This window comes from Chlamydotis macqueenii, chromosome 4, assembly GCF_036417535.1.
Source record: "Chlamydotis macqueenii isolate bChlMac1 chromosome 4, bChlMac1.mat, whole genome shotgun sequence".
NCBI lineage: Eukaryota > Metazoa > Chordata > Aves > Otidiformes > Otididae > Chlamydotis > Chlamydotis macqueenii.
The window spans coordinates 41,920,939-41,947,936 of record NC_141559.1 but is presented as its reverse complement, the minus strand read 5'-3'; the positions used below and the strand labels follow the sequence as shown (position 1 = coordinate 41,947,936).

Below are 26,998 nucleotides of genomic sequence, written 5' to 3'. Positions count from 1 at the left end.
AAATAGAGGAAGGTAAATTCAGACTCTGTATTAGGAAAAAAAAGTTTTACACTGAGGATGGTGGAACACTGGAGCAGGTTGCCCAAAGGTGGTGGATGCCCCGTCCCTGGAGACATTCAAGGCCAGGTTGGATGAGGCTCTGAGCAACCTGATCTAGTTGGGGATGTCCCTGCTCCTTGCAGGGGGATGGGACTAGATGGCCTTTAAAGGTCCCTTCCAGCCCTGACTATTCTATGATTCTGTGACTTCTTAAAGAGCAATACTGTATGTATTCTATTCATGTGATTTAGATAATTTTAAGTCTATGTCATGGTAGTGTTTTTCAGAAGTTAGAATTCAAAACATATATAATAAGAAACATCAGTATTACCTTTAGACAGTGTAACAAAATGAAGAGGAAAATAGCATATTACTACTTTGTAGCATATTTGTCTTTGCAGCCAAACTGTTACCAGTACTTTACAAATACCATTTTTACCCATGTGCCAGCTAACTGTTTAAATACATAGTTTAGCTTTATTTCTTCAGATTTTGAGCAAAATCTATAGTGTTAGCAGTAAACTCTGAGTTTGACAAGGAATGACTAGAAAACCTTGAAATTCTTGAAACTGGAACCATATTGCTAATGTTCAGTAGGCCCATTGAGTAGGATGTGCTGAATCTGTTGCCTTTCAATGCTGGCAAGTGATGAATATTTTTCATAGTAATTTATTATTTTGACAGTAAAGAAAAGAATTCTGCATGGATTCTCAGGCTTTTTCTCAGCAACAAATCTGTATAGATGCACAGTGTTAAATGAAACTTATGTAATTCTTGTGATGAAGGAGGATGTTGATGGGTTGTTTTTTTTTTTTTTGTCTCCCTCTCTCTCTTCTTTTTTTCATTGCCTTAGTACTGTCTGTTTGGACTGCAGTAGGCTGTTTCAATTCAACATGAAAATCTTTACTTCTTCTTGAAGTATCTTGAGTAAAAGCTGTGTTCTGTAGCTTTTACAAAAGACCTAAAAGCTCATTCAATACAATCCTCAGCTATATACCTCACAAATGCTAGAAACCGAAACATCAGAAATAGCAGTTCATACCGCTGGATCAAACGATAGGAAATCCACTTTTATTGTTTTGGGATCAGGTGCTCTCTGACAGCCTCAAATATGTCATTAATACAGCACAAAGCTGTTATTTCAGAAAGACACTTTCCAATTTTATGCCTGCCCTAAACCCTGAAACAGCTGAAACCATGTCTGTGGCACAAGTGAGAATAAGATTTTTCTATTGTGGTATATCATAGAATAGTTCTTTTTATTAGAATCACAGAATTGTAGAATGGTTAGGGTTGGAAAGGACCTTCGAAGGTCATGTAGTCCAACCCCTCTGCGAGGAGCAGGGACATCTGCCAACTAGATCAGGTTGTTCAGAGCCCTGTACAACCTTTTTATTTTTTCTTTTTATTACATCTTCCTGCTTCCCAGCTCTTCCAAACCTCCTCACGTGTGCAGACCCTCGAGCATGTTTACAGACAACTAACTCAACAGTGATCACAACTTAATGTCAGAGAGGAGCTTCTTTGCAATTGCACAGTTAGAGCTACACTCAGCTTGCAGGACTGTACACCATACTGACTTTGAGGCTTTGTTAACATCATGTTCCTCTGCCGTGTGACTGTTATTACTCTTTGCACAAAGGCATTTTCTTTCAAGCTACAGATTAATATTCAGTGCTGTATTTGGAGCCACTTACACATTTCCTATTTATTTTTAGAGACACTCTGGAGAAAGAATCTCCTTTTCTTGAAACATTTATGTCTTTTCCATTTGGCTTTTCACTCAAAGTTTTGTTTCAGCAAGGACTGAAAAAATTATTGCAGATTTGAGGAAAATCCTGAGGTTATTCCTTCAGAAATGCCATTAGAGGGGTTAAGTATGTGTGTTTTTGAATAACAGCAATAATCTGATTCACATACATGGAGAAAAATGGATTGGAGTGGTAGAATGCAAGACATGAGTTGGACTTCGTGTTCATAACCAATTTACTGGCAGAAACAGTATATTTAGAGCACTGAGAGAAGTTTGAGACCTGATGGTCTGTTTTTCCACACAGGATAGTGTGAACAGTTATGGGAAATTCTTTATCACTAGAATTCTAACATTTCATTTTGAATCCAGTCTCTTGTAAAATGATATAATATAAAAACAGATGGGCCACCTAAATACGATGAAAGAAGAAATCTGTATTCAGGAAGGTCTGGAAAACTACTCACTCCACGACAATTTGGAAATACGTGGTTTTCTTTATTGAATAGATTTCATGATAAAAGGCAATCAAGACCTTTCCATATATTGAGTAGAAATCTGTAATAAAGATGTAGTTAGTGTCATAGAATGGTTCTCCTCTTAGTCTTACTCTTTCAATTAAATATTATCATTGTAGTAAGATACTTCAGTAAGATAGATGGTCAGTTTTGCCCAAGATAATTTGAAAAATAAGAAAAGGCATTAATATGTTTGAAAGTATTTCATAGAATCGTAGGATGGTTTGGGTTGCAAGGGACCTTAAAGATCATCTAGTCCAACTCCCCTGCAAGGAGCAGGGACATCGTCCACTAGATCCCTGTCCAACCTTTTTTTTTTTTTCATTTTCTTTTTATTGCATCTTCGTGCTTCCCAGCTCTTCCAAACCTTGAATGTTTCCAGGGATGGGACATCCATCACCTCTCTGGGTAACTTGTTCCAGTATTTCACCATCCTCATTGTGAAAAATGTCTTCCAATGTTTAGTCTGAATCTACTTTCTTTTTGTTTAAAACCATTACCCCATGTCCTGTTGCTGCAGGCATATTTGTTGTGCTTCTGTTATTTCACAGGTCATTTTATTATTAGCTAAGCAGTAATAGTCAGTAGATATCATACAAAAACATCACACATGAAAGCACTTTATTAAAAAAAAGTATTGGGCAGTGATCTTCTTGAAAATGTTGTTTGTGGCTGGAAATCCATGCTAATATACTGTAACAACTCAAATTGGTGGGATATTCATGGGCTCAGCTTCAGTATTCAGTCTATGGTGTAGAGCAGCTGGCTTAAGTATATTCTAGGACCTGACAGGCAGAAAATAGATCTGTATTTTTATTTTTTTGGTAATCTTTAAATTGTAGTCAGAGGATAACAAACTTATGTTATAGATTGTGATCCGCATTTATGCGCTAAGTGTATTTTTTAACCCCAAACTTGGAAATCTGTTGTAACACCAAATATCCAGTGTCATAGAATAAAAAAGCATGGAATACTTACTTTTTTTCCCCCCTATTATCTCTTAATAAATGTTTATAATGTACTTGAATAGTGTTTGCATGAGAAATGGGTTGGTTCAGCCTTAAAAAGTGAAGACTAAGGCAGTTCTTCTTGGTAGTTTCAACTGTCTTTTGTGGTAGTATAGAGAAGATGGAGCCAGACTATTTTTCTCACTGATGCACAGGGACAGGATTAGAGGTAAAGGACATATTACAACAAGCAAAATTTTAATTAAGCAAAAGGAAAAAAAATCTTACGAGAGTGCAAAAACACTGCAATGGGTTGCCCAGACCAGGAGTTGGAATCTCCAGTCCTAGAGATACTCAAGGCTTGATAGGGTGTGACTCTGAGCAACCTGTTCTAACTGGACACACTCTAAGCAGGGATTAGACTAGATGACCTCCAGACGTTATTTCCAACCTATATTATTTTACAATTATAAGGAAATTAGTATCAGTTAAGAGACTTTGTTATACTTACAAAGTATAACTTACAAGGACATTATTACAGCTTGGTTCACTAAACAGTTTGTGAAAATAGTTTGTGTAATTTGTAAATATAAATTGGAAGCTTCAAGTATTAGATCTGATACTGTTCTACTGAGGAAATTTACAGGATATTCCGTCCTTTCCTAATTCAAAATGTGTTACATTTATCCATTATTTCCTAGCTTGTTTGACCAACAGAGTATAGGAAATATTTGAGGGAGAATGATAGAATAAATAAACCATTTTCTTTTTAGATATAACACAAATGATACATAGTTACAGAAGTTAAATTGCAGAAAATTTAGAACAATTATGCATATATATGTGTATATTACACATAAATAGATGTATACACTGGTTTATGGATTCAGAAGTTGTTGCTAAAGTTCTTAGTTTGACAGAGAAACTGCTTTTAGTCTCTAGTTAAAAAGAATATAGAGCACACGATAGGCAAATAGTTATATCTTTGGTTGTTTTCTGTTCATGTCATTTGGCAGCAGTAAGTATTGTTATTTAAAATTTTTGTGGAAAACCTCCCCCCCTGCCTTCTGCTAGGTTTCTGTTCTAATTTTTGTTCAGGGCATTTTGGCTCAAGTTTTGCTATCTGTTATGACCTGTGTTTCCCTTTATCTGTATGCACAGTGGTTTTGGTAATTTCCCTGTCTCGTGAGGGTAAAGATACCTGTTTCTGTGTATTGATCCTAATAGCGAAGAGTAGACTACTTCTACCACTGTTCTTATATCAGTACGTTTTTGTTAGGACTTTTCCAGCAGAGCAGCTTACAGACATACTTTTCCTTTTAACTGTTTTCTCTGCTGCTGCTGAGGCAGCTGATTTTTTTTATTTGTTTGTTTTTGGTGGTGTTTTTTTTTTCTGTTTTCTTTAAATTTCACTTCATAGTGACGTGGTGGGGGGATGGAAAACACAATCTCAGGCCCAGAATTTTTTTTGAGGGAGGGCTAGTGGAGTCTCATCTGCTTTTGCATATAACAGTGTTGTTGAAGTACCTCTCCGAAAACCTGAGAGAGATGCATGGTAGAGGGTTTGGAAGAATGTATTGTGTTCACAGGCACCATGATTTTCCTGCAGTTCTTTAAGGTCTGTAGAGAAAACAGGAGTCGGGATGCAGAGGCTCGGAGTAAGGCTTCAGATCCCAGCCGACCTCATAGTCCAAAGCAGACAGGTTCTCTGAAATATTTCATGGCTAAGATTGTTGTTCCAATGCAGTAGGTCGTAGCTGTTGACCTGGAAAACACTTTCTTTTTTGCTTTTATCACCGCAGGGAACTACAACTGATCCTAGCAAAATTATGAGTAGTTGAAAATGGGAACTCAATCTATCTTTAAAGTATCACTGAGAAGAAATGAACTCAAATGTTAATGTACTCAAGTGCCCTTTCAGGCTGTTGTTTTTCTTTTCAGCAGAAGGAAGATGGGACATATAGGGCATCAGAGATAATAAATGACAGTAACTAGCACATCGTCAGCCATGACATTCTGCTACTGCTTGTTTATGACAAACGTAACTAAGACAACCTGACATACAGTGCTTGTAGGTAGATGCACAGTGAAGGCACTAAGGATTTGATCCCCAGTCTTGATACAGTTTTGTTGCAGAACATCAGTGACAGAGAAAGGAAATAATGTGCAGTACTTCAGGGATAAGCTTTATGGTTGTCAAGGTTTTCTAAAATGCAATTAGCATTGCATCTGCTGGTTTAAGCCATCATTCTCTACAAGTATAGCTGTTTTTACTAGTGTCGTAGTTCAGCCCCAATCGGGACCAGACTACGCAGTCTCTCTCTCGCTCCCCCCACCCTCCGAGAGAATAGGGGGAGATGATATAAGAAAAACGGCTCAAGGTTTGAGATAAGGACGGGGAGAAATCCTTAAAGTTACTGTCACGGGCAAAACAGACTCGACTTGGGGAAAACTATTCATTTATTTCTAAAATTAGCAGGAGAATGAGACAGGGAACAAGATAACCTCGCCCCACCCCTCCCTCTTCCTGGGCTTAACATTATCTATATTACCTTCCCCTCCCGAGCGGCACGGGGGGGGAAAAGGGAATGGGGGTCGTGGTCAGTTCATCATGCGTTGTTTTACGCCGCTGTATCATCGTCGGGGGAAGAACTCCTTGCATTCCTCCTCTGCTCCAGCGTGGGGTCCCTCCCACGGGCCACAGTCCTTCGTGAAACTGCTCCGGCGTGGGTCATCTCTTCCACGGGTGCAGTCCCTCCAGAACAGCTGTCCCAGCGGGCCCTCCACGGGCCACAGCCTCCTTCAGGCCTCCACCTGCTCCGGCGTGGGGTCCTCCACGGGCTCCAAGTGGATCTCTGCCCCTCCGTGGACCTCCATGGGCTGCAGGGGGACAACCTGCTCCACCATGGTCATCACCACAGGCTGCAGGGGAATCTTGGCCAGGAGCCACATTACTCCTCCCCCTCCTTCTGAACTGACCTTGGCGTCTGCAGCCGTTCCTCACAACAGGCTGGCAGACGCCTCTCAGGATCCTTTTTACATCTTATTCACTTCTCATCTCCTCTCCACTTCTTGCAGCCAGGCTGGGCTGAGTTGGGCCCAGTCAGCTGCCCGGCGGGAGGCCAGAGGGTGAGGCCTGCAAGGCCCATGAGGCTCGCGCCTCCCCCTCTCTGCCCCCGCTCAGCTGCTTCACATCTTCTCCTCCTCTTTTTCCTGTTTTCCCCTACTTAACTACGTTATCACAGAGGCATTATCATGGGACATTCTGCTACCAATTGGCTCGGCCTTGGCCAGCAGCGGGTCCACCCTAGGCCCGGCCGAGTCCACTGAACAAAGGGGAGCGACTTCTAGCAGTTTCCTACAGAAGCTACCACCTTAGGCCCCCCCTCACTAACAAAACCAGAACAACTAGTTAAGTCCTTCTGTTTTTATTTGTTGTGTTCTTTCAAACTACTTGATAGCTGCAAAACCTGTGCTTTTTACAGGATAAATCAGAATCAAATATTAATGTCAACATTTCAAGGAAAGGTCAAACAAAGAGGGCACACAAACTGAGAAAGTCTGATTCTTCTTCCACTTATATAATGTACCTCTTTCAGAATCAAAGCAGAAGTAAACTAATATAATGAGTTATCCATAATGTTTTCTTTGCGATCTCCAGTTTCCCTATTTGGAAATGGGAAATCACAGCTATTTTCTCCTACAGCAGTCTCCTCTGCACCAAGCTTTACTTGGGCAGGGAATCTAGGTTTATACTGGCAGACGCATACAATGTCTTGTTGAATTTGGTATGCCATCTTTAATAAACCTTGATTAGAAAAATAATTCATTTCCATAGTGACATCACTGTAAAATGGAAAGAAGAGCATGCGTTTAATTAGTTATGTAAGTATAATTTAATGACAGTCTTTTAATAAGATAGATTGTGGTACTTGGTATTTCCTAATGAAGTAAACTCCAAATAAAGGTAGTCTTTGTTAAATAGAATCATAGAATGGTTAGGGTTGGAAGGGACCTTCAAAGGTCATCTAGTCCAACCCTCCCTGCAAGGAGCAGGGACATGCCCAACTAGATCAGGTTGCCCAGAGCCTCACCCAACCTGGCCTTGAACGTTTCCAGGGATGGGGCCTCCACCACCTTTCTGGGCAACCTGTTCCCAGTAGTAGTAAATAGTACTCATCTTATTTCTGCTCTTAAAAGATCAATAATTCTTTTCTGTGTTACAGTTTGGGATAGTATGAAAAATGCAACTGGATAGATGCTGCATGCGTGAAAACCACCATTTCAGCAATTTGTTATAGTTGTACTTTCAAAGTCTTTCTTCTTGCATATATTAAGTGTGAACTCTTCATTCATGTTCTTTTTTTTTTTTTTTTTTTTTTTTCCCTTTCTTTCTTCCTAATAGTAACTAAGGTAATGGTGAAACCTGGTCCCAAGGTGAGGAAAATCTTTGGAAAAGCTTTTATTGCCTTATGTGGATTTTAGGTCAAGTCTTTGGGGAAATGTTCCTGAAAGCTAGGCTTAGAAACTTCATATAGTAAAAGGAAAATGGAGTGAGGTGATGTTCAATAGAAATTTTCCACATAATGCTATGGAGGTTCATACAGGAATAGAATAGAGGTGAGTATATAGATTGGAGGTTACAGATACTATAAAAAGTGTGTTTAATTTGATTTTATATCCTTTTAGCTCAGTTAAGGCTTTTAACAAAGATAAGCTTCCATAAAGTACTACAGGAAATTTCTGAACAGAAGAAACAGCACTGTTTGGTAAGGAAGAGTAGACAGCTGTGGTTTTTTTCATTCTCAGTATAGAGCACTGCATAAGGGCTTAATTCAGAAACTAAGTGAGCAAAAAAAAGGAAGAGGCTGAAGTTCACAAATTGCCTTCTATTTGGAAAGATCCCAAAATACATTCCACTGTATGCTGTACAAATGATTAACATTTGGTAACACTGAAATTAATCTCATTCTGGGGCAGGATACAGCAGATTTTAATGCTCAGCAATATAATTCTATTTTAAGGCAAATTGGAGGTTCTCACTGTTTTTGAAGCATAGTGAGACCTCAAGAATGCAGAATGTAATTTCCTCATTGGACGTTAAAAAAGCTAATCTTCTATTTTTTGTATATATGTGTGTGTGGAAAGAATCATTTCGATTGTAATTACAGCTGCCAAGAATTTAGCCAAAGTAAAATAGTAAAGTCTTCAGTATTAAGTCCCATAGAAGAAAAAAATGGTCCTAGCAGCACAGTCCTTTCTAATACACTACTTTTCTGAGAGTTCAATGCTGAATTTGTGTGTCATGTACTGAAGCATCAGCAGCATTTCCTGCAGCACCTGGGATTATCCTTTGTCAGTCATCCTGGCAAGGTCCGAATCTGCTCGGTTTGAGATTAAAGGCAATAATAACGTGGCATAGGACCTGAGGGACTGCGATAACAGAATGTTCTTGTGGATGGGAAAGGAGGATGATATTAGGGGTGCAATGAGATTGTAAAAGTAGGACAGTGTAATTTCTTTAACCATTGAATAACCATTTGTGTTGATTCTGGTGTTCTATCGTAATAGTGTGTGTTAGCAGAAATTTGGTATTGGCAGTTTGCAAGTAAGAACTAAACTTGTGATAAACCTTGCTTTTTAACAAAGCTAATCCATTAGTAGAATCAATGAATGGGAGTTAAGCATTTGAAAATTTACCATGTCTCACTGAAGTCAGTGGTAACATTCCTGCTGATGTCCTTGAGGTGTGGAGAAACCATGGATACTCTAGGATTAGACCAATATTTTTTACAGATTTACTCTATAATGATAGTAATACCTAGAGGACTTTTTAGTGATTGGATCAGGGGATTCACTAGATTCTCCTCCTCTCTGACCTTCATCTTGTGTTTCTACTTCCACTGTGCACCTCTTCATTTGAAGAGAACAGAACAGTCACATGTTTCTATTCTTCAACTCCACCTAAATTAGCATTGTTCCTTCCACCTAAATTAGCATTGTTTCTATTATGGGGATGTGTGTGTAGTTTTCTGCTTCTGTATAGGACCTATGGAATTAATTATAAACATAAACCTTGGGTCACTTCAGTGTCAGTAGGGTTCAGCCTAAACTTCATGACATATTTATAGACCTGGTGTCACTGTAATGCATTTTATTTGAAAATGTTGAAACTCTCTTGTCTTAACTTCATTTTAGCATAGCTTTTGTCAAGGGAAAAAGTAATAAGAATGTATGTTGTTGTTGTCAACATTTTTTTTATTTAATATTTGCAAGTAGAGTAAAGAAAAAATGTCATAAGACAAGTGTTTCTTAAAGGATGAGTAAAAAGCACTTAAGGTGACGCTAGAACTAGCATTTGAGAAATTGGAACATCAGAAAGCTTTATGAAATGGGAAACTGATTTATCTCAAAAGTATCATAGTGCTGTATTAATCTCTTTTAATGAACACAGAACTTTTCTTGAAAGGAAACATTACATCTGATTAGACAAAGTTCAGAGTAGGTGAAGTAATTAGTGGTATTATGAATTTTAGACATAATCTTCACTTTAAATATAGGTTGGATGAGCCCAAACCTTACTGGTTCTTGTTACAAAGACTGGCACGTTCTTGAAAAGAAGTTTGTAGTTGTGAAGTCAATTTCTTGTTAAGCATGGTGGACATACGCTTGCAATTATTTTTCTAAGAAATGAATGCTGACTTGATTTTCTTTAAACAAACAGAGAAAGACATAGCTGTGAAATTCCTCTTTCATCTATAGAGTAACTTTATTTTCTGTAAGGCAGCTGATCTTTTTCAAATGTATCTAATAATGAAACCCAATTCAAGTATGCATTACTTGCTGAAATATTTTTTTTATTTTCCCAAGCCATATTGTACTCCGTTGGTTCAGATGATTCCTGCTGTGGTAATTCCTATAACATGCAGCTCAGATCATGTGTCACAAAGCTTTAAAGGTATTTCCATTACAATCTCCATCCCTGGTCCTTTTGGGACAGGTTATAGGGTTTAATATTGCAATGAATTCCTAGCCTGGCTAGCAACAAGGACTTCCTGCTATAGTAATTCCTGTAACATGCAATTCAAATTCCAAGTTATGACAATGTAAAGACATTTCCATTATAATCTCCTTCCCTGGGTCCCTTTGGACCAGAACATTTGGTTTAACATTGTAATGAACTCCTCCCCCTTGCCCCTGCTCCAGCTTGGACTTATCCACAGGCTGCAGTCCCTTAAAAGTGTATCTGCTCCAAGTGGAGTCTTATCTATGAGCCACAGTCTCTTTAGGGTATACCTGCTGCAGCATAAACTTATCCACAGCCACAGTTGCTTTGAGGTGCACCTGTTCCAGCGTGGCCTTCTCCATGGGCCACAATGCCTTCAGAGGTATACCTGCTCCAGTGTCACCTTACCCACAGCCACAGTTTCTTCAGAAGTAAATCTGCTTGGAACATGGCCTTACCCATGGCTGCAGTTCCTTCAGGGGTGTACCTGCCCTGCCATGGTCTTATCCATGGCCACATGCATTCAGGTTTCTAGCAGGACCTCACGCACAGCCACTGATGCTTCAAGGTATACCTGCTGCAGCATGGGCTTATCCACAGCCACAGATACTTTGAGGTGTACCTTCTCCAAAGTTGACTTATCCTTGGGTCACAATCCCTTCAGAAGTATACCTGTTGCAGCACAAACTTAACCACGGCCACAGACACTTTGAGATATGTGGACTTAGCCGCAGACACTTTGGCAAGTCCTGCTCCTGTGTAGACTCATCCACAGGTCACAGTCCCTTTGACTCGAGTTCACACTAGAGTTCCAGCCTGTACAGTACAGCAGCACATGCCCTGGCCATCTGCAATGCCCAGGTGCCTTGCCATTGCTGTTATCAAAATGTTCCCAGTCACAGCAGAGTAAGATGATAAGCAGTACAGCACTACAGCAAGCAGAGAAAGCAAAAAGCAGCCACTAATGAGCACTAGACTCTAATATACTGTCTCGCGAATAATATGGGAGCTTGCCAATTAATAGGTAAACAGCAATAACAGCTACAACTTTGATCTAGCACATTCCAATCAAACCTGTCATTATCTCAAACCCTTCAAGCCCCACGTTGGGTGCTTACTCACTTCTCCCTTGGTGGGATGGGGGGAATTGGAAGAATAAAAATAAAACTCATGGGTTGAGCTAAAGACAGTTTAGTAAGTAGAGCAAAAGCCGCTCTGCAAGCAAAGCAAAACAAGGAATTCATTCACTGCTTCCCATTGGCAAGCAAGTGTTCAGCTACCTCCAGGAGAGCAGGGCTTCATCATGTGTAATGGTTACTTGGGAAGACAAACACCATCACTCCAAATGTCCCCCTGCTCTTCCTTACTTCATCTTTCCCCCAGCTTTATATGCTGAGCATGATGTCATGTGACATGGAATATCCCTTTGGTCAGTGGGGTCAGCTGTCCCAGCTGTGTCTGCTTCCAACTTCTTGTGCTGTGCACCTCCCAGCCTACTCACTGGTGGGTGAGGTGAGAAGCAGAAAAAGCCTTGACTCTGTGTAAGCACTGCTTAGCAATAACTAAAACATCCCTGTGTTACCAACACTGTTTCCAGCACAAATGCAAAACGTAGCCCTATACTAGCTACTGTGAAGGAAATTAACTCTATCCTTGCCAAAACAAGTACAAGACATAAAATCAATTTTGAGGTCAGGAAAGCAAAGTACATTTCCCATCCTGTTATTTCATATGTTAGCTGCTACTGGCTTCTGGGACTGTGCCAAACTGATGGGGCAAAAGATTTTAGTAAGATACAGAATGACTGTAGAAAGGAGTCACAGAAGATACAGGAAATTGGTTTAAGCCTTTCCCACCTTGCAGGAAAGCAACATCCCAAGGAAGCCTGCAGGATCTTCTTCCAGTTGCAGATTTTGTAGCTAAATAACTGCTTATGTTGAAAAATGCTTTGCATGCTGACAGCATAAAAGGTAATTCCTAACACCTCAGTCTTGTGAAGTTTTGAACACTTCCATATATTGGTAGTATTTCTCATTTAAAGTATATAATGGTTTTATGTGAACTAATAATATTTTCAATCTAGTGCTTTGTTATTTTGTCTGCGGCCAGTGGTTAGGAACATATCTGTGTCTACCTCTGTTTCTATGACAGACTGACCAAAGGCAGATGTCATAACCTACTCAAGTCATTCATCCAGCCATAAAATGTATTTTGCACACTTTACTACTGGATTTGTAAATTCCTTATGACTTAGTGACAGGCTTTGTAAATTCATGAGCTGCAAACTGCTGCATTATAATTAAATAAGCTTTTCCTTAGAGGGCAAATAAAACAATAATATCCCAAGTGAAAGTCGTAGAATCATTAGAGTTGGAAAGGACCTTCCAACGTCATCTAGCAACCCCCCTGCAAGGAGCAGGGACATCCCCCACTACATCAGGTTGCTCAGAGCCTCATCCAACCTGGCCTTGAACATTTCCAGGGATGGGGGATCAACCACCTCTCTAGGCAACCTGTTCCAGTGTTCTACAACCCTCAGTGTAAAAAAATTTTTCCTAATATCCAATCTAAATCTACCTCCCTCTATTTTAAAACCCTTACCCCTCATCCTGTCACAACAGGCCCTACTGAACAGCCTCTCCCCATCTTTCTTGTAGGCCCCCTTGAGGTACTGGAAAACCTCTAAAAGGTCTCCCCGGAGCCTTCTCTTCTCCAGGCTGAACAGCCCCAACTCTCTCAGCCTGTCCTCATAAGAAGGGTGCTCCAGCCCTCTGGTCATCTTCATGGCCCTCCTCTGGACCTTCTCCAACTGGTCCATGTCCTTCTTGTGTTGGGGGCTCCAGAACTGGACACAGTACTCCAGGTGGGGTCTCACCAGGGCAGAGTAGAGGGGGAGAATCACCTCCCTCGACCTGCTGGCCACGCTTCTCTTGATGCAGCCCAGGATGCGGTTGGCCTTCTGGGCCGTTAGGGTGCATTGCTGGCTCATGTTAAGCTTCTCATCCACCAGCACTCCCAAGTCCTTCTCCTCAGGGCTGCTCTCAATCCATTCTCCGCCCAGCCTGTATTTGTGCCTGGGATTGCCATGACCCAGGTGCAGGACCTTGCACTTGGCCTGGTTGAACTTCATGAGATTGGCACGGGCCCACCTCTCCAGCCTGTCAAGGTACCTCTGGGTGGCATCCCTCCCCTCCAGCGTGTCGACGGCACCACACAGCTTGGTGTCATCGGCGAACTTGCTGAGGGTGCACTCTATCCCACTATTTGTGTCGCCGACAAAGATGTTGAACAGGGCTGGGCCCAACACAGACCCCTGAGGGATGCCACTCGTGACCGGTCTCCACTTGGACATTGAGCCGTTGACCACCACTCTCTGAGTGCGGCCATTCAGCCAACTCCTTATCCACCGAGTGGTCCGTCCATCAAACCCATGTCTCTCCAGTTTAGAGAGAAAGATGTGCGGGACAGTGTCAAAAGCTTTGCACAAGTCCAGGTAGATGATATCCGTTGCTCGTTCCTTGTCCACTGATGCTGTCACCCTGTCATAGAAGGCCACTAAATTGGTTAGGCATGATCTGCCCTTGGTGAAGCCATGTTGGCTGTCACCAACCACCTCCTTGCTTTCCATGTGCCTTAGCATGGTTTCCAGGAGAGTCTGCTCCAGGACCTTGCCAGGCACAGAGGTGAGGCTGACCGGCCTGTAGTTGCCTGGGTCTTACTTGTTTCCCTTTTTAAAAATGGGGGTTATGTTCCCTCTCTTCTAGTCGTTGGGGATCTCACCAGACCACCATGACTTCTCAAATACAATGTCCAGTGGCTTGGCAACTTCATCCGCCAGTTCCCTGAGGACCTGTGGATGGATCTCATCAGGTCCCATGGACTTGTGCACCAGTTGTTAAAATGGATTTCCTTCTGCACTGTGAATCACAACTATTTAGTTAGTCCTCTCACTGTTCGTACTGTTCTCTCTTTTTCTTAAAGCAGCCTTTGCACACAGTGAAATAAATGTTTACGTTCTGGAGATCTGTAAAGCAGCACATACAAGACTCAGCATTAGTTTCATGTTATCTAGTCAGATTTGTTACTTGTACTTTCTAAGCTCTCTTAAAGGCAGAGGAAACAATATAAAAGATAACAATATAACTTAGTTTGCCCTTCAGCATGGGACCTTGTTTGATGTAGGACTTGCATACAGCTTACAATATACTTTTAAGTATCTACTTTTCTAGAGAAAGTACTATTTAGTTACCTTTTGCATTCATATATCAACTTCTGGGATATTGAAATAGAATTCACTCATTTTGGCACTGTAATGAGTAAGGATGTGACCTCTGCCCTGGCTTCTAAGGATATGCAGTGGTCTGCAGACGGGTGCAGTTTCACCTCAGGTTTCAGAGGTGGCAAACAGGATGGGGGAAATGCTAGCCTTTTCTTTGTAAATTCTGTGAAAAGGTGTAAAACATTGCAAATAAGACATTTTCAAACAATCCTCATTGTTTTTGATTTATTACCCACAATGGAAGCATTGGGACGTGAACAAGTATAGTGGCAAAAGTTAAAAATTATAATAAGATGTATCAGTTATCTCATTATGTGCTGGAGTGATTGGGTAGTTTCTTACTAGTTAGTTGCTAGGAGACAAAATGGCTTCCCTAAAAACTTGGAGAAGATATTTGTCACTTAAGCAAGATATATCAGAGTCGAGTAGGATACCTAAGGCAATGCTTCTGAATAACTGGAATGAGATAACTTAAAGATTATAAAGGTACGTTAACCACTAAAATCCAGATATGGTACATCAGTGACCAAATTTTATTGTCAGGTATTTGATGATCTTGTTCAAATTAGTTTAGTTATCTCGCTGAAATTCACAGTACACTTGCACATATTGCTTTTTTTTCTTTATATTTTCAGTTGACTAAAAAACTACCTTTTTAATCTTTTATCTAGGAACTTCCATGAGCATTTAATTATGTTCCCTTATACATCTTACAAACCTATTTTTCCCCAACAGCATCAGTAAAACATGTTAATGGCATATGTCAAATGATACAGCAAGCATTTCTTGGTGTATTATTAATTGTTTGATTGTATAAAAAATATTAAATACAATGGCAATAAAAAGACAGTGTATGCTAAAAGTGTCCGTAGTGTTTTTCATAGGCAAATTGTAGTGACTGCTTTTTTTCTACGTTTTTGTTTTGTTTAGCTCAGCATTATATATTAATGAGGTTTGATGATTCATATAATGTTTTTGAGCTTCTATATTACTCACCATATCTGTAAGCTCCATAATTACAATAGGGCCACTTGGAGCAAGAAGGCATAAAAATACATTGAACTTGATGTTTTTCATTGATAAATTTAGGACATAACTCTTGAGAAATCTTGAATCCCATCTCAAATCAAAGAGTAGTTTGCTTACATTATGAATAGCTTTGACAAAAATAACATCTACCAGGGTGTAGTTGTATAATGTTTGAATTTCTGAACTAATGGATATATATGCATATAGATTTGTTTCATATTATTTTAACAATTTGTATTTTTCTATTTTTAGTGTCTGTGGATCTACTGGATCTACTGTGGATCTAACTTTTTGTTTGTTTGGGTTTTTTTGGTGTTGTTTTTTTTTTCTCTCCATCTGGTACAAGCTACAGAGACTTGACTATAATAAATATATATAAAAATAACCATCCAGTGTTAATATCCAGATAGAATGTTGAATGAATATCTCTGTCACTGGTTTGATAACAGATTCTGAAGCGCAGCATTTACCTTCACAGATAGTGAAGTTCAGGTATTTGTTGGTTTTTAGAAGTCTTCAGCTTGTTTAAAAGGGATATTTTTCTCAGAAAAAAAAAAATTATAAAGATCATATAAAAATACGTTCTATTCTTTCAACATAGCTTTCTTTGACTTCTTAAAATCTGTGCAGCTGTATTCTTGAATGGAGACCAATAATTTAACTTCTTCCTTCTATTATGTTGCAAATATGTTGTCCTTAGTAGACCTGTGGTTTCACTTCCATCCCATTTTCTGTTGTCACATCTGTTCTTATTTGCTTTGTAATGATAATTATGCTGTAATGCCTCTCTCATGATCTTTTGTATTCCTTAATTTCTTCCATTTTGGACTGTTTTCACACTAGTGTTCTCTTGTCTCCATGGCAATGAGAGGTAGACTGGAGCCTTGGCATAAGAGACTACCTGTTGGGAAAAACACACCAAAATCCTGACCATGCAACTGGCGTGATATGATAGCCCTCATTATTATCTTTGTGATGAGTTTTCTCCAGACTGAAAAACAAACAAGGAAAAACAACAGCAGCAAAAGTATAATATCTGCTTTGTAACTGATTTCAGATTTTTCTCCTTGACGTGCTAAAAATACAGAAACTTTCAGCTTCCTGAAAGAAGGCTGAGTAGCAATTTTCTTTCCTCTTCCTGTCCTCAGATATGTTTGGAAAAAAATGTTTTCTAGAAATTGAGTGAGAGCCAAGGGCTTTGCGAATGCCTTTCTTAGACACTAAGTAGACCCTTAAAAGCTAGACTGTTTTTCTGTCTGTGTACCCTCCATGTGTCCTTCACATCTTTCAGGGCTTCTGTCCTGAACACAATACAACAATTTTCATAGCCACTTATAAAAAAAAAAAAAAAGTCGAGGAGGAGAGAGAAGAAAAAAAAAAGCCAGACGAGTTGCATGAGTTCCTAGAGTCTCTCTGGATTAAGCCCTTGCTAATTGTTCTGTCATCTGCTTCCACTAGTTCAGTTGTTTATGGCATGCTCTGTGTTATGATCCAGGTTACTGAAGAGATTAAACAAAATGATCCCTAGAACTGACTCTGGGGTGCTTTGGCCATTAGTGGGACACTGGTTGGATGTTAAACTGTTGACTACTGATGTAATAATCAATTTTCAGCCCACTTAACTGTCCAGCCTTTACTTCCTCAGCTTTCAGATGAACACACTGTGGGGGACTATCAAAAGCCTTAGTAAAGTGAGCGTACTCTGTACCCACCATGCTCCCCTTGTGCATGAGCCTGTTATTTCATTGACAAAGGCAGTCTGACTGGTCAAGCACTGGAAGTCCTTGGTGGGTCTGTACTGAGTATTTATTCTTGTCTGTCATGTGCCTGGAAAAGGACTCAGAGGACATTTTCCACTGTTCTTTACAGGGAGTGAGGGTAAGCTGCCTAGCCTGTAGCTCCCTGCATCTTATTTTCTTAAAATTTGTTTTTTAAGATGCTAGCTTTTTTTTTTCCAGTTCCCAGGTATTTCCCTGATACGGTCCAACATTTTTCGTAGATATAAACCATAACCTCACAATCATATTGACCATCCCTTTCAACACACTTGCGTAAATTCCCTCCAGCCGTGTTGATGTGATCTCATCTCTCTGTATAGTCTCTTACTGTTCTGGCACTCTTCGCTGTTCTTCTCTTCTCCAGACTGTGGCATTGTATGCAGAGGTTAGGGAATAAGCTTTGCTCTTGTTACCGAGGGCTTGTGCATTAGTGAAGAGGCGCCTGAGGAAATTGAACAGCAACCCTTCTAAACAGGCGTGTCAAAGTCCCACAGATGGCCTTCTACGTTACATATGTCATCTGTTTTAAACTCTTCTGTCAACTCTGTTAGACTTACAGCTCCTGTAGTCTAACAAATTTGTTTTAAGGCCCTCCTCACAAGTTGTGTCTTGACAGCATAATAGGAGGAGCATGGCTAAAACTTCTTGTATGTGTTTGTAGTGAAAAGACAGTTCATTATTTTTTTATTAATGATGAGAAATATGAGATGCACTTTTAAAGAAACAATGCTTCAAATTTTATTGAGATTTTGAAACTTATAGTGTTTGTGCTTCAATGTGAATTCCTTCCTTTTCAAAACATTTTTTGGTATTTTCTCAGTATTTCTGAATATAAGCTTTAGCAAGCATTTGTTATTTCTTGGCAAATGATTTCAGTACTGTGCTGTTCAAACCTGCTGTTACTAATGCTGCTAGTACCAAATAGACACCCTCCACAGAAATCTTACTGAATGAGATCTGTGAATGAGAGAGAGAGGGCTGAAAAGTGGTGGCTCTTAGCCCAGCCTCATCAACGGTACCAGAAGTGTGAGGCAAAGAAAGGGAGTGGGATAAACATTGAGTGTGTGGAGCTGAGTGCCAGAGTTGCTGGAAGCAGCTATTGATTCTAATTGTGCTTTGCCAGCCCTGTGCATACAGGCCTCGAGGGTGGCATGGCCCAGGAGTCCGGAGCAGCAGAGCAAGCTGACATCAGCCTCCCTGGAGGCTGGCACTGAACAACAAACTGTCATCCTTTCACCTGTCACTCCAGCACCCCACTCAAGAAGGCTAGGTTCCAAACAACTAAGAAAGCAGTTTTGCAGCAAGACTTAGTCTCATCTACAGGTGTTTAGGTCCTTCACTATCAGAGAAGTGTTCTGGTTTTGTTAGTGAGGGGGGGCCTAAGGTGGTAGCTTCTGTAGGAAACTGCTAGAAGTTGCTCCCCTTTGTTCAGTGGACTCGGCCGGGCCTAGGGCGGACCCACTGCTGGCCAAGGCCGAGCCAATTGGTAGCAGAATGTCCCATGATAACGCCTTTGCAATAACGTATTTAAGTAGGGGAAAACAGAAAAAAAAAAAGATGATGTGAAGCAGCTGAGCAGGGGCAGAGAGGGGGAGGCGCAAGCCTTGTGGGCCTTACAGGCCTCACCCTCTGGCCTCCTGCCGGGCAGCTGACTGGGCCCAACTCAGCCCAGCCTGGCTGCAAGAAGTAGAGAGGAGATGAGAAGTGAATAAGATGTAAAAAGGATCCTGAGAGGCGTCTGCCAGCCTGTTGTGAGGAACGGCTGCAGATGCCAAGGTCAGTTCAGAAGGAGGGGGAGGAGTAACGCGGCTCCTGGCCAAGATTCCTCTGCAACTCGTGGTGAAGACCATGGTGGAGCGGGTTGTCCCCCTGCAGCCCATGGAGGTCCACGGAGGGGCAGAGATCCACCTGCAGCCCGTGGAGGACCCCACGCCGGAGCAGGTGGAGGCCTGAAGGAGGCTGTGGCCTGTGGAGGGCCCACTGGGACAGCTGTTCTGGAGGGACTGCCCCCTGTGGAAGAGATGACCCACGCCGGAGCAGTTTCACGAAGGACTGTGGCCCGTGGGAGGGACCCCACGCTGGAGCAGAGGAGGAATGCGAGGAGTTCTTCCGCCGACGATGACACAGTGGCGTAAAACAATGCGTGATGAACTGACCACGACCCCCATTCCCTTTCCCCCCCGCCCTGTGCCGCTCGGGAGGGGAGGTAGTATAGATAATGTTAAGCCCGGGAAGAGGGAGGGGTGGGGCGAGGTTATCTTGTTCCCTGTCTCATTCTCCTGCTAATTTTAGAAATAAATGAATAGTTTTCCCCAAGTCGAGTCTGTTTTGCCCGTGACGGTAACTTTAAGGATTTCTCCCTGTCCTTATCTCAAACCTTGAGTCGTTTTTCCTTATATCATCTCCCCCTGTTCTCTCAGAGGGTGGGGGGAGTGAGAGAGAGACTGCGTAGTCTGGTCCCGATTGGGGCTGAACTACGACAGAAGCAATGCTGATATTACCTCTGTGTCATTCATTATTTTGGAGTTTGTTTTCTCAGATTGACTTTTTGACTTACTGAACTGATCATTAAGATTACCTGATTCCCAGAAGTACTGAATGTGAAGTGCCACTGCCTTTATGTGTGTCTGAGGTGTTTTATGCACTGAACTACTTCTGGTGATTTTGGCTAAATTAATTATATTTCTAATGGGAGACTTAATCTGGGGAAAAGGAGTAAAATCTGGCAGTAGTCACCTTTCTGTGCTAGCCTCTAAAAATCTTCTAGACTTTGCTTTTTCTTATTTTTTTAAGTCCAGGTAATAATCTGATTGTTTTTTCTTTAAACTTTGGTTCACTAAAGAAGGATTCCTGCTCTGTCATTCTTTGGAGTGTTGGAAAGGAATCTTCAAAGATGGCTTCAAAGGAAGCATAAGAGGTATTTCAACTGGTGATGAGAGGCGGATCCTGTTGAGAAGAAAGTATAGAGCCAAAAAATTCACTACACATAGTCTCTGCCCTCCTGGAACTAGTTCTACTCCTAGTTCTATTGCAGGCCCTTAGCTATGTGGTGTCACATAAGTGCATGATCACAGCAGCCCAGGCTGCCTCCAATCTTGATGTCATCAATTAGGTCACTTGCATTGATGATGGACAGGTCCAGTATGGCATCCCCTCTGGTAGGGCTGTCTGTCACCTGGCTGAAGAAGTTATCCTCAATGCATTCCAGGAGTCTCCTGAACTGCATACATCTTGCCGTGCCACTTTTCCAGCGGATGCTGGGGTGGCTGAAGTCCCCCAGCAGGACAAGAGCCAGCAAGCGTGATGCTTCCTGTAGCTGAAGTAAGAAGGCTTCATCAATAGGCTCCCCTTGATCAAGTGGCCTGTAGTAAACACCAGCCACCAGGTTCTCTTTGTTGCCTCTGTCTCTCATTCTCACCCATTCTCTCTCAACCTGCTTATGGCTATTCTTAGAGGTGGATATTCTTCAAACACAGTTCTTCACACTCTGTCCATCTCTTGATATAGAGGGCAACACTTTCACTGCTCTTTCCTTGCCTGTCCCTTCTGAACAGCCTGTAGCCATTGATAGCCACGCTCCAGTTGTGGGATTCATCCCACCAGGTTTCTGCAGTGGGGACTAGGTCATAGCTTTCTAGCAGCATGGTGGCTTCCAGCTCCTGTTTGTTGCCAGTGCTGTGTGCATTGTAGAGGCACTTCAGCTGGCCTGTTGGCCATGCCACCTTCTTGGAGGAGCAGCCCTTAATTCCCTTGGGGTATTTCATTGGTGTTTCCCTGTTGGCTCCTATTGCCTCAGGAGCCCCTGGCTCATCCCTGTAAGATTGCAGGTGTGCTGCAGTGTACCCAGCACGTCTCAGAGCAACGAGCTGAGGGCTCTTGCTATTATCTTGTCTCTCTAACCCTAGCATGCCATCCCGCAGCTTGTCACAGGCAAGTCTGATATTATCCCCTTCCCTCCTCAAGCCTAGTTTAAAGCTCTGTCAATGTGCCCTGCTAGTTCATGTGCAAAGACCCTCTTCCCTCATTGAGAAAGGTGAATCCCTTTGAAGGGGATGAAGGGGAGATATGTGGTGAGCTCAGGTTTGCTGCAGAATAAAGCTTACGGCAAGTGGAGGAATGTGATGTGGGTCTGTTGGCTCAATTCAGTTGTCTTGTTGAAATGGAGTCTGAAAATAACATAGCTACCAAATAGCAAAGATCTAGTCTAAAAGAGGTAAAGAGCTTTCAGATCAGATGAGAAGCAGATGTATGTACTTGAGATGCAGATATGAGAAATGGAACAGAACACTCATTAAGAACTTGAAATTAAAACCAGCAAAATAGTTTCATAGCTAATGACAGCAAGGAAAAAATCTAAATCTAATACTGTAGGTTTTAAGTTATATTAGGGAGCATGTGCAGCCTGAAAGACTTTTGTTTCTGAAATTGTCAAAATATGATTTCGTGTTCATCTGCAAGTTGGAGTATTTAGCTGCTCTTCAAAGAAATCCCTATGTAGGAATAGGGAGGCTAGCAGTAAAATGTCATTTTTAGCATTATGATAAGTTGTATACAACTTGAGAAGTTTTGTATGGGTAGAATTTAGTTTGGCGTTGAATGAAGTTCAGGAAGTCTTGTATCTTTCCTGCTTTGGTAATTGTTAGAAGTATTGTTTCCTGAAAAGGCTTTATATACGGAGCAGTACCTCACATTAAATAGTTGCCTATTAAACTTTTCATTAAATTGGTGATTTATAAGTCATACAATTAATAATATCTCTGCTGTACAACCTGTACTGTAGCAGTGAAGTTATACTTGGTTAAAATATAAGGATAATTATAAATTCAGAAAATTACTTCAATATCAGTGGATTCTCTGACATAAATCAGCTTTGATTTTAATATATAGGCTTTTAATGCATAGACCATACTAGAGATAAAGTATGAACATGAAACAAGAGCTGGATTTGCTTTGTCCTTTTTTTCAGGTCAATGTTGATCTGAAAATATTTGTGAGGAGGCTGCCCTTCTTGCTCTAGGAGACCTGCTGTTTTCTGAGTCAGACTTGTCATATCTACCATGTATCATCATATTCTTTAGCTATATAGATTTCTGTTGGGTAATAATTCAAGTGATGTCAGCAATATATGGCAACATCTACAGAACATGTTGCAGAGGAGATATCAATAAAATGATGTAACAAATACTGTACACAAGATAGAAAATTAACAGGATAATATTTTTGTATATCTATTGAAAGCTGAAAACTTCTGATGCATGACTACATTTTCAGATATTACTTTTTCCAGTGAGCATTTTTTTCTCTTTCACTGTACCTAAATGTGTATTTCTTAAAACTCATGTAGCAACTGCTTTTTAAGAATGAGAAGAATTCATATAGAAGAGTATAGAAGTCTAAAAAGAAGCAAGAAAAGTATTTGAGGCAAAATACCTTTTTTTTTCTTTTTCCTTCTGTTTTTTAAAGCTTTTCTAATTAAGCTGCTTTTGGTCAATTTGAATCCTTTTCTTAAGGCTGTCAGATTTTCAGACTGCATAGATGATATTTTTTTAAGGTAAGCCATTTTCAGGAAAAATAAAAAAATAATTAGTCTCAAAGTGCATATGTAATTCTAGCATGAAGTTAAATTCTTAGAAATACTTCATCACTATGGCCTTGACTGAGCACAATACTTACACATGCATAATTTTAAGGCACGGATATTAAACTCATTGAAATCCATCACACCATGGACATTGGAAATGCTTTATGTGTCTTTCAGACCAAGAAAGACTTGAAAGAGTTACTGAAATTTTATGTAATTTCAAGTAGAGCAGTAAGGATGAATTTTCTATTTAAATTTCATGGATACATTTAGCTAGATAATGTTGAAAGAGCAGTGTGGTTACTGTGACAGATTTGTGACTCTATTCTGTACACTTTTGCAACCTGCCCTTTAACATGCTCAGGACTAAGGCAAGGAAGCCATTGAAGAAAATCAGAAGTCATAGGCTCTGTCACAAGACATTGCCTTTTGCATTTTATGTTGTTAAAGTACACTTTGGCTAGAGATGCTGTGATGCTACTCAACTTTCACTGTAAACTGTGTATTTGTTTGTTCTGTTTTTAATTTTATATTAAAATTATAAAAAAAGTGGCTTTGTAAATTGTGCTATCATCTTGGTGTTATCCTGAAGAGGATATTGGGCATTATAATAATCATACTCTTATTGACTGAAAATCAGAAAAGGTCTGAATGTAACAGGAGGCCAGGTTCTTATACATGTGATAAGTTAAATAGCTTTAGGAATATTTGTAAAAGTGTAGAACTGCAATTTATTGAAGCAATTTTCTTTCTTAATCTGAGAATCAATTAACTATTTCATTTTGGTTTTAGAGGCACATAAAGATTTTGTTTAACATATCCAATAATGGACTTTCTTTAAGTAACAGGTGATTTGAAAAATTAATTCTTTAGGAAAATCAGTATAGGTGTATGTGGTATATAGAGACATATATTTTGGATTTAAGATGGAAAATTCCATACAAACTGTAATCCATTCAAACCATAGTACAATTCAAAAAAATAACACCCCCCGCAATGTAAAAAGAAAATGGAGAGGTAGAGATAATGGGGAGAAGAATACAGAACAAAATAGTGTTAATGTGTTGTGCATAGATGTGTAGTGCTGCTTCATCTTAAGTGCTCAGCACAACTCTAGTCATACCATATCAAAAAAATAGACTTGGAAAAGATTCAGAGAAGAGTAACAAGAAAGGTATGAAGTGGCTTTGTAGACAGAAGTCAGCTAAGACTCTTCTACAAATGCCCGAGGGATATTATATTTGGGATCTGTGAAGTTGTCCGCAGCATAGAGATGAACAAGAATTGATTTATCGTCCGATTGGTTTGAGGCCGACTTGAGAATGTAATTTATACAAACCCCACTTTTACATTCTTCCTTAAGCATAATGCAGGATGCTTTGCCTGAGAAGGGATTTTCGTGTCACTCAGAATGACTGGTCTTTTGTTCTAGTAGCCTTATGTTCCAGTTACTCTAACTTTTCAGCATTTTAATAATAAACATGCCTGAATAGGCTCATTCTGGATGAAAATCACTGATTTAGTAAAAGTGGAGAGACAATCTACCACCTCCATGCTTTTTCAAGAACTGAAAATTTTGTGAATGCGGTGTGATTCATGGAACAGCATTGGTTAAAGCTGGCTCGAGCCTGTTCAGAACACCACTGTAGGAAAAACATCTCTGTAGTTATTCTTAGGAGGGATATAATTGGAAAACACTATAATAGTTGTAATTTCTTGCATGATTTAAAAAAAAAAAGATATACCTGTCTGTATTTATTTACTTTCAAAAAATAGTAATTAAAAAGGTAAATAGCATAGACTGATTCATAAATTGTTAATCTGTGCATCATCGGAGTAAAGGAATACATAAATATTGACACAGAACTAGGATTCTATTCTGGACTTTCAGATTCTGCTCATTTCTTCCTCTTTCAAAGCATGCATTCCCATAACAACATTTTTACTAATAAAACATCATCAGTGAAATACAGTTTAGGCTGCAACCACTCTTTTTCTTTTTTCCCTTTGAGGTAAAACTTTTGGACTATTTAAACCTGAAAGACTGGTTCCTGTAAAGATGTACTTGATGCCTGAGCATTCTTAAAATGTGATGATGTGGCATTGACAATCGTATGAGACTCACATTTTCCCAGTAGTTCAGTTTTTTATAAATTGAGGTTTCCTCGATGATCTTTTAGCAAGTGGGATGGAACTGCTGGATTTGACAATACACACACTGCAGTTTATGAACCTTAATTTCTGCAAACATTAAAATGTTTGGTACAGTCTTTTAAATGTTTTGTTCTAGACAATGATGAGTTAAATTAAAACATAATAAAAATAATTTTAGACATTTTTCTCCTCCACCTATTATCTGCGGTGTGTAGCTCAATCTATTTGTCCTAGCTATGAATTTGTAATTTATTATCAAATTTCTTAAAATGTTGAAGCAATTTATTTAATTCCAGTTTTTCCTTCTTGAAATTGTAGCCTAATACAGCTGATGATATAATTAGGAGGATATTTTATGTTTAGGAAGATGATTTATAGAAAATTGAGCTAATTAGACTTATTTAATGACAGATCTTACTGATGCAGTTGAAAACTACATAGCAGAATATTTAGTTTTCTAAAATTTATGTATCATTCTTTAAAATGTAATTATATTTTGTTGTATATGCTGACTTTAGAGGTTGGTTTTGAAAAAACATTAATGGAAAAGGTAATCAAGTTTTTCAATATCTTAGAAAGTACAGGAAAAGTATTCTAATGTTTTAAAAGCAAAGTTAGAAACATTACCTATATAAATACTGTGAGAAATACTTTCTCTATTTTAAGTGCTAGTATGTAACATTGTTTGAGTAGCATTTTTACTTAATGAGTATTAGTGGCCTCTTAATTACACTTTTATTTGATTTGAATAATTTATCCCATTATGATGACTGTAATCTTTTTCTCATTTGTTTTTTACTGCTTGCCTTTTCTAGGAAGTAGAGGTTGGTATACATCTTCTGTCTTTTATGATTCTGTCAGCTTTTCATGTGTACATTGATTTCTTATATTTTACTAAATCTAGGTTGTTTCTCCCTCTCCAGGATGATTATTTTCGTACATGGAGTCCGGGTAAACCATTTGATCAAGGTAAGATTCTGCTACTAGTTACCTGTATGGGATAACATTTAAGCATTTATAGTTGTGCTTGTGTTCTAGAATACCTACAGAATTCTGTAAATTTGTGTCATTTTCTCCCTCTTCAAATTATTGATTTAAAGAGGGCCAGAAGTTCAGCCTAAAAATCATTTTACATCTGTGATTTTTTCAAACTTTTATTGATTAGAGATAGAGATGGGAACATTAGGAACCTCCAAAGTTGCTTAAAGTTTCCCTAATATAAACAAGTTCATGGGGTTTGGAAGGTTTTATTTTGTTTTATTTATGTATTTAAGTTAAGCACTGTTGCATTTTCAATAGGATGTTTGAAGAAAAACAGGCATGCAATCTGATATCTGTCTTTTGCAGTTAAAAAAAATTCATTCAAATGTTGGAAGTCTCTTTGTATCTTGCTGATAAAAGAAGATCTAGAAAAACAGTTTTGAAGTCTCTGTCACGTTCAAGTGATCTGTCTTGAGGCAAAACAGAGATGGAGCTTTGGGAATGCTACAGTACAAAAATTTCAGCCTTAGAATAATTTGAGCAAATGTAGCAAATTTTCACATTAAACATTCCCTACTCAGGCATTGGAACTTAATATTTACTGCCAATATAATCCACTTCATGTATGGTGTTTCAAAGTGTATGATTTACATTGTGAAACTACTGAGATTCTTGATACACTTTTTTTTTTTTTTTTTTCCATTGCTACAAGTAGCACTTCAGAGACTTTGTCTTTTCTGGCACAAATACCAAAGGCACAAATGCAATGAAGAAACAGTGTAGGTTCTTGTACACAAGAGACTGAGATAAAAGTATGTTGCAAAAATAATCTTTACTCAATTTAAAGAACTTTCTCCATAACGGATAGTGACTTTTAAGGGAGGTTTGTAATGAATTGTATTTTATTACAACCACATCTCTTAGAGATGGACTTTC

General features: G+C 39.6%; 1 protein-coding gene across 1 annotated transcript in view; it reads left to right on the top strand.

The window, feature by feature from the left end:
- The window catches only part of SPOCK3 (SPARC (osteonectin), cwcv and kazal like domains proteoglycan 3), a 198,968-nt gene that overhangs the window by 55,405 nt on the left and 116,565 nt on the right, over window positions 1–26,998 (top strand). Inside the window, exon 3 of the mRNA XM_086746456.1 lies at window positions 26,005–26,050. Coding sequence (XP_086602582.1) covers window positions 26,005–26,050 — 46 coding nt within the window. The remainder of the gene's footprint in view (window positions 1–26,004; window positions 26,051–26,998) is intronic.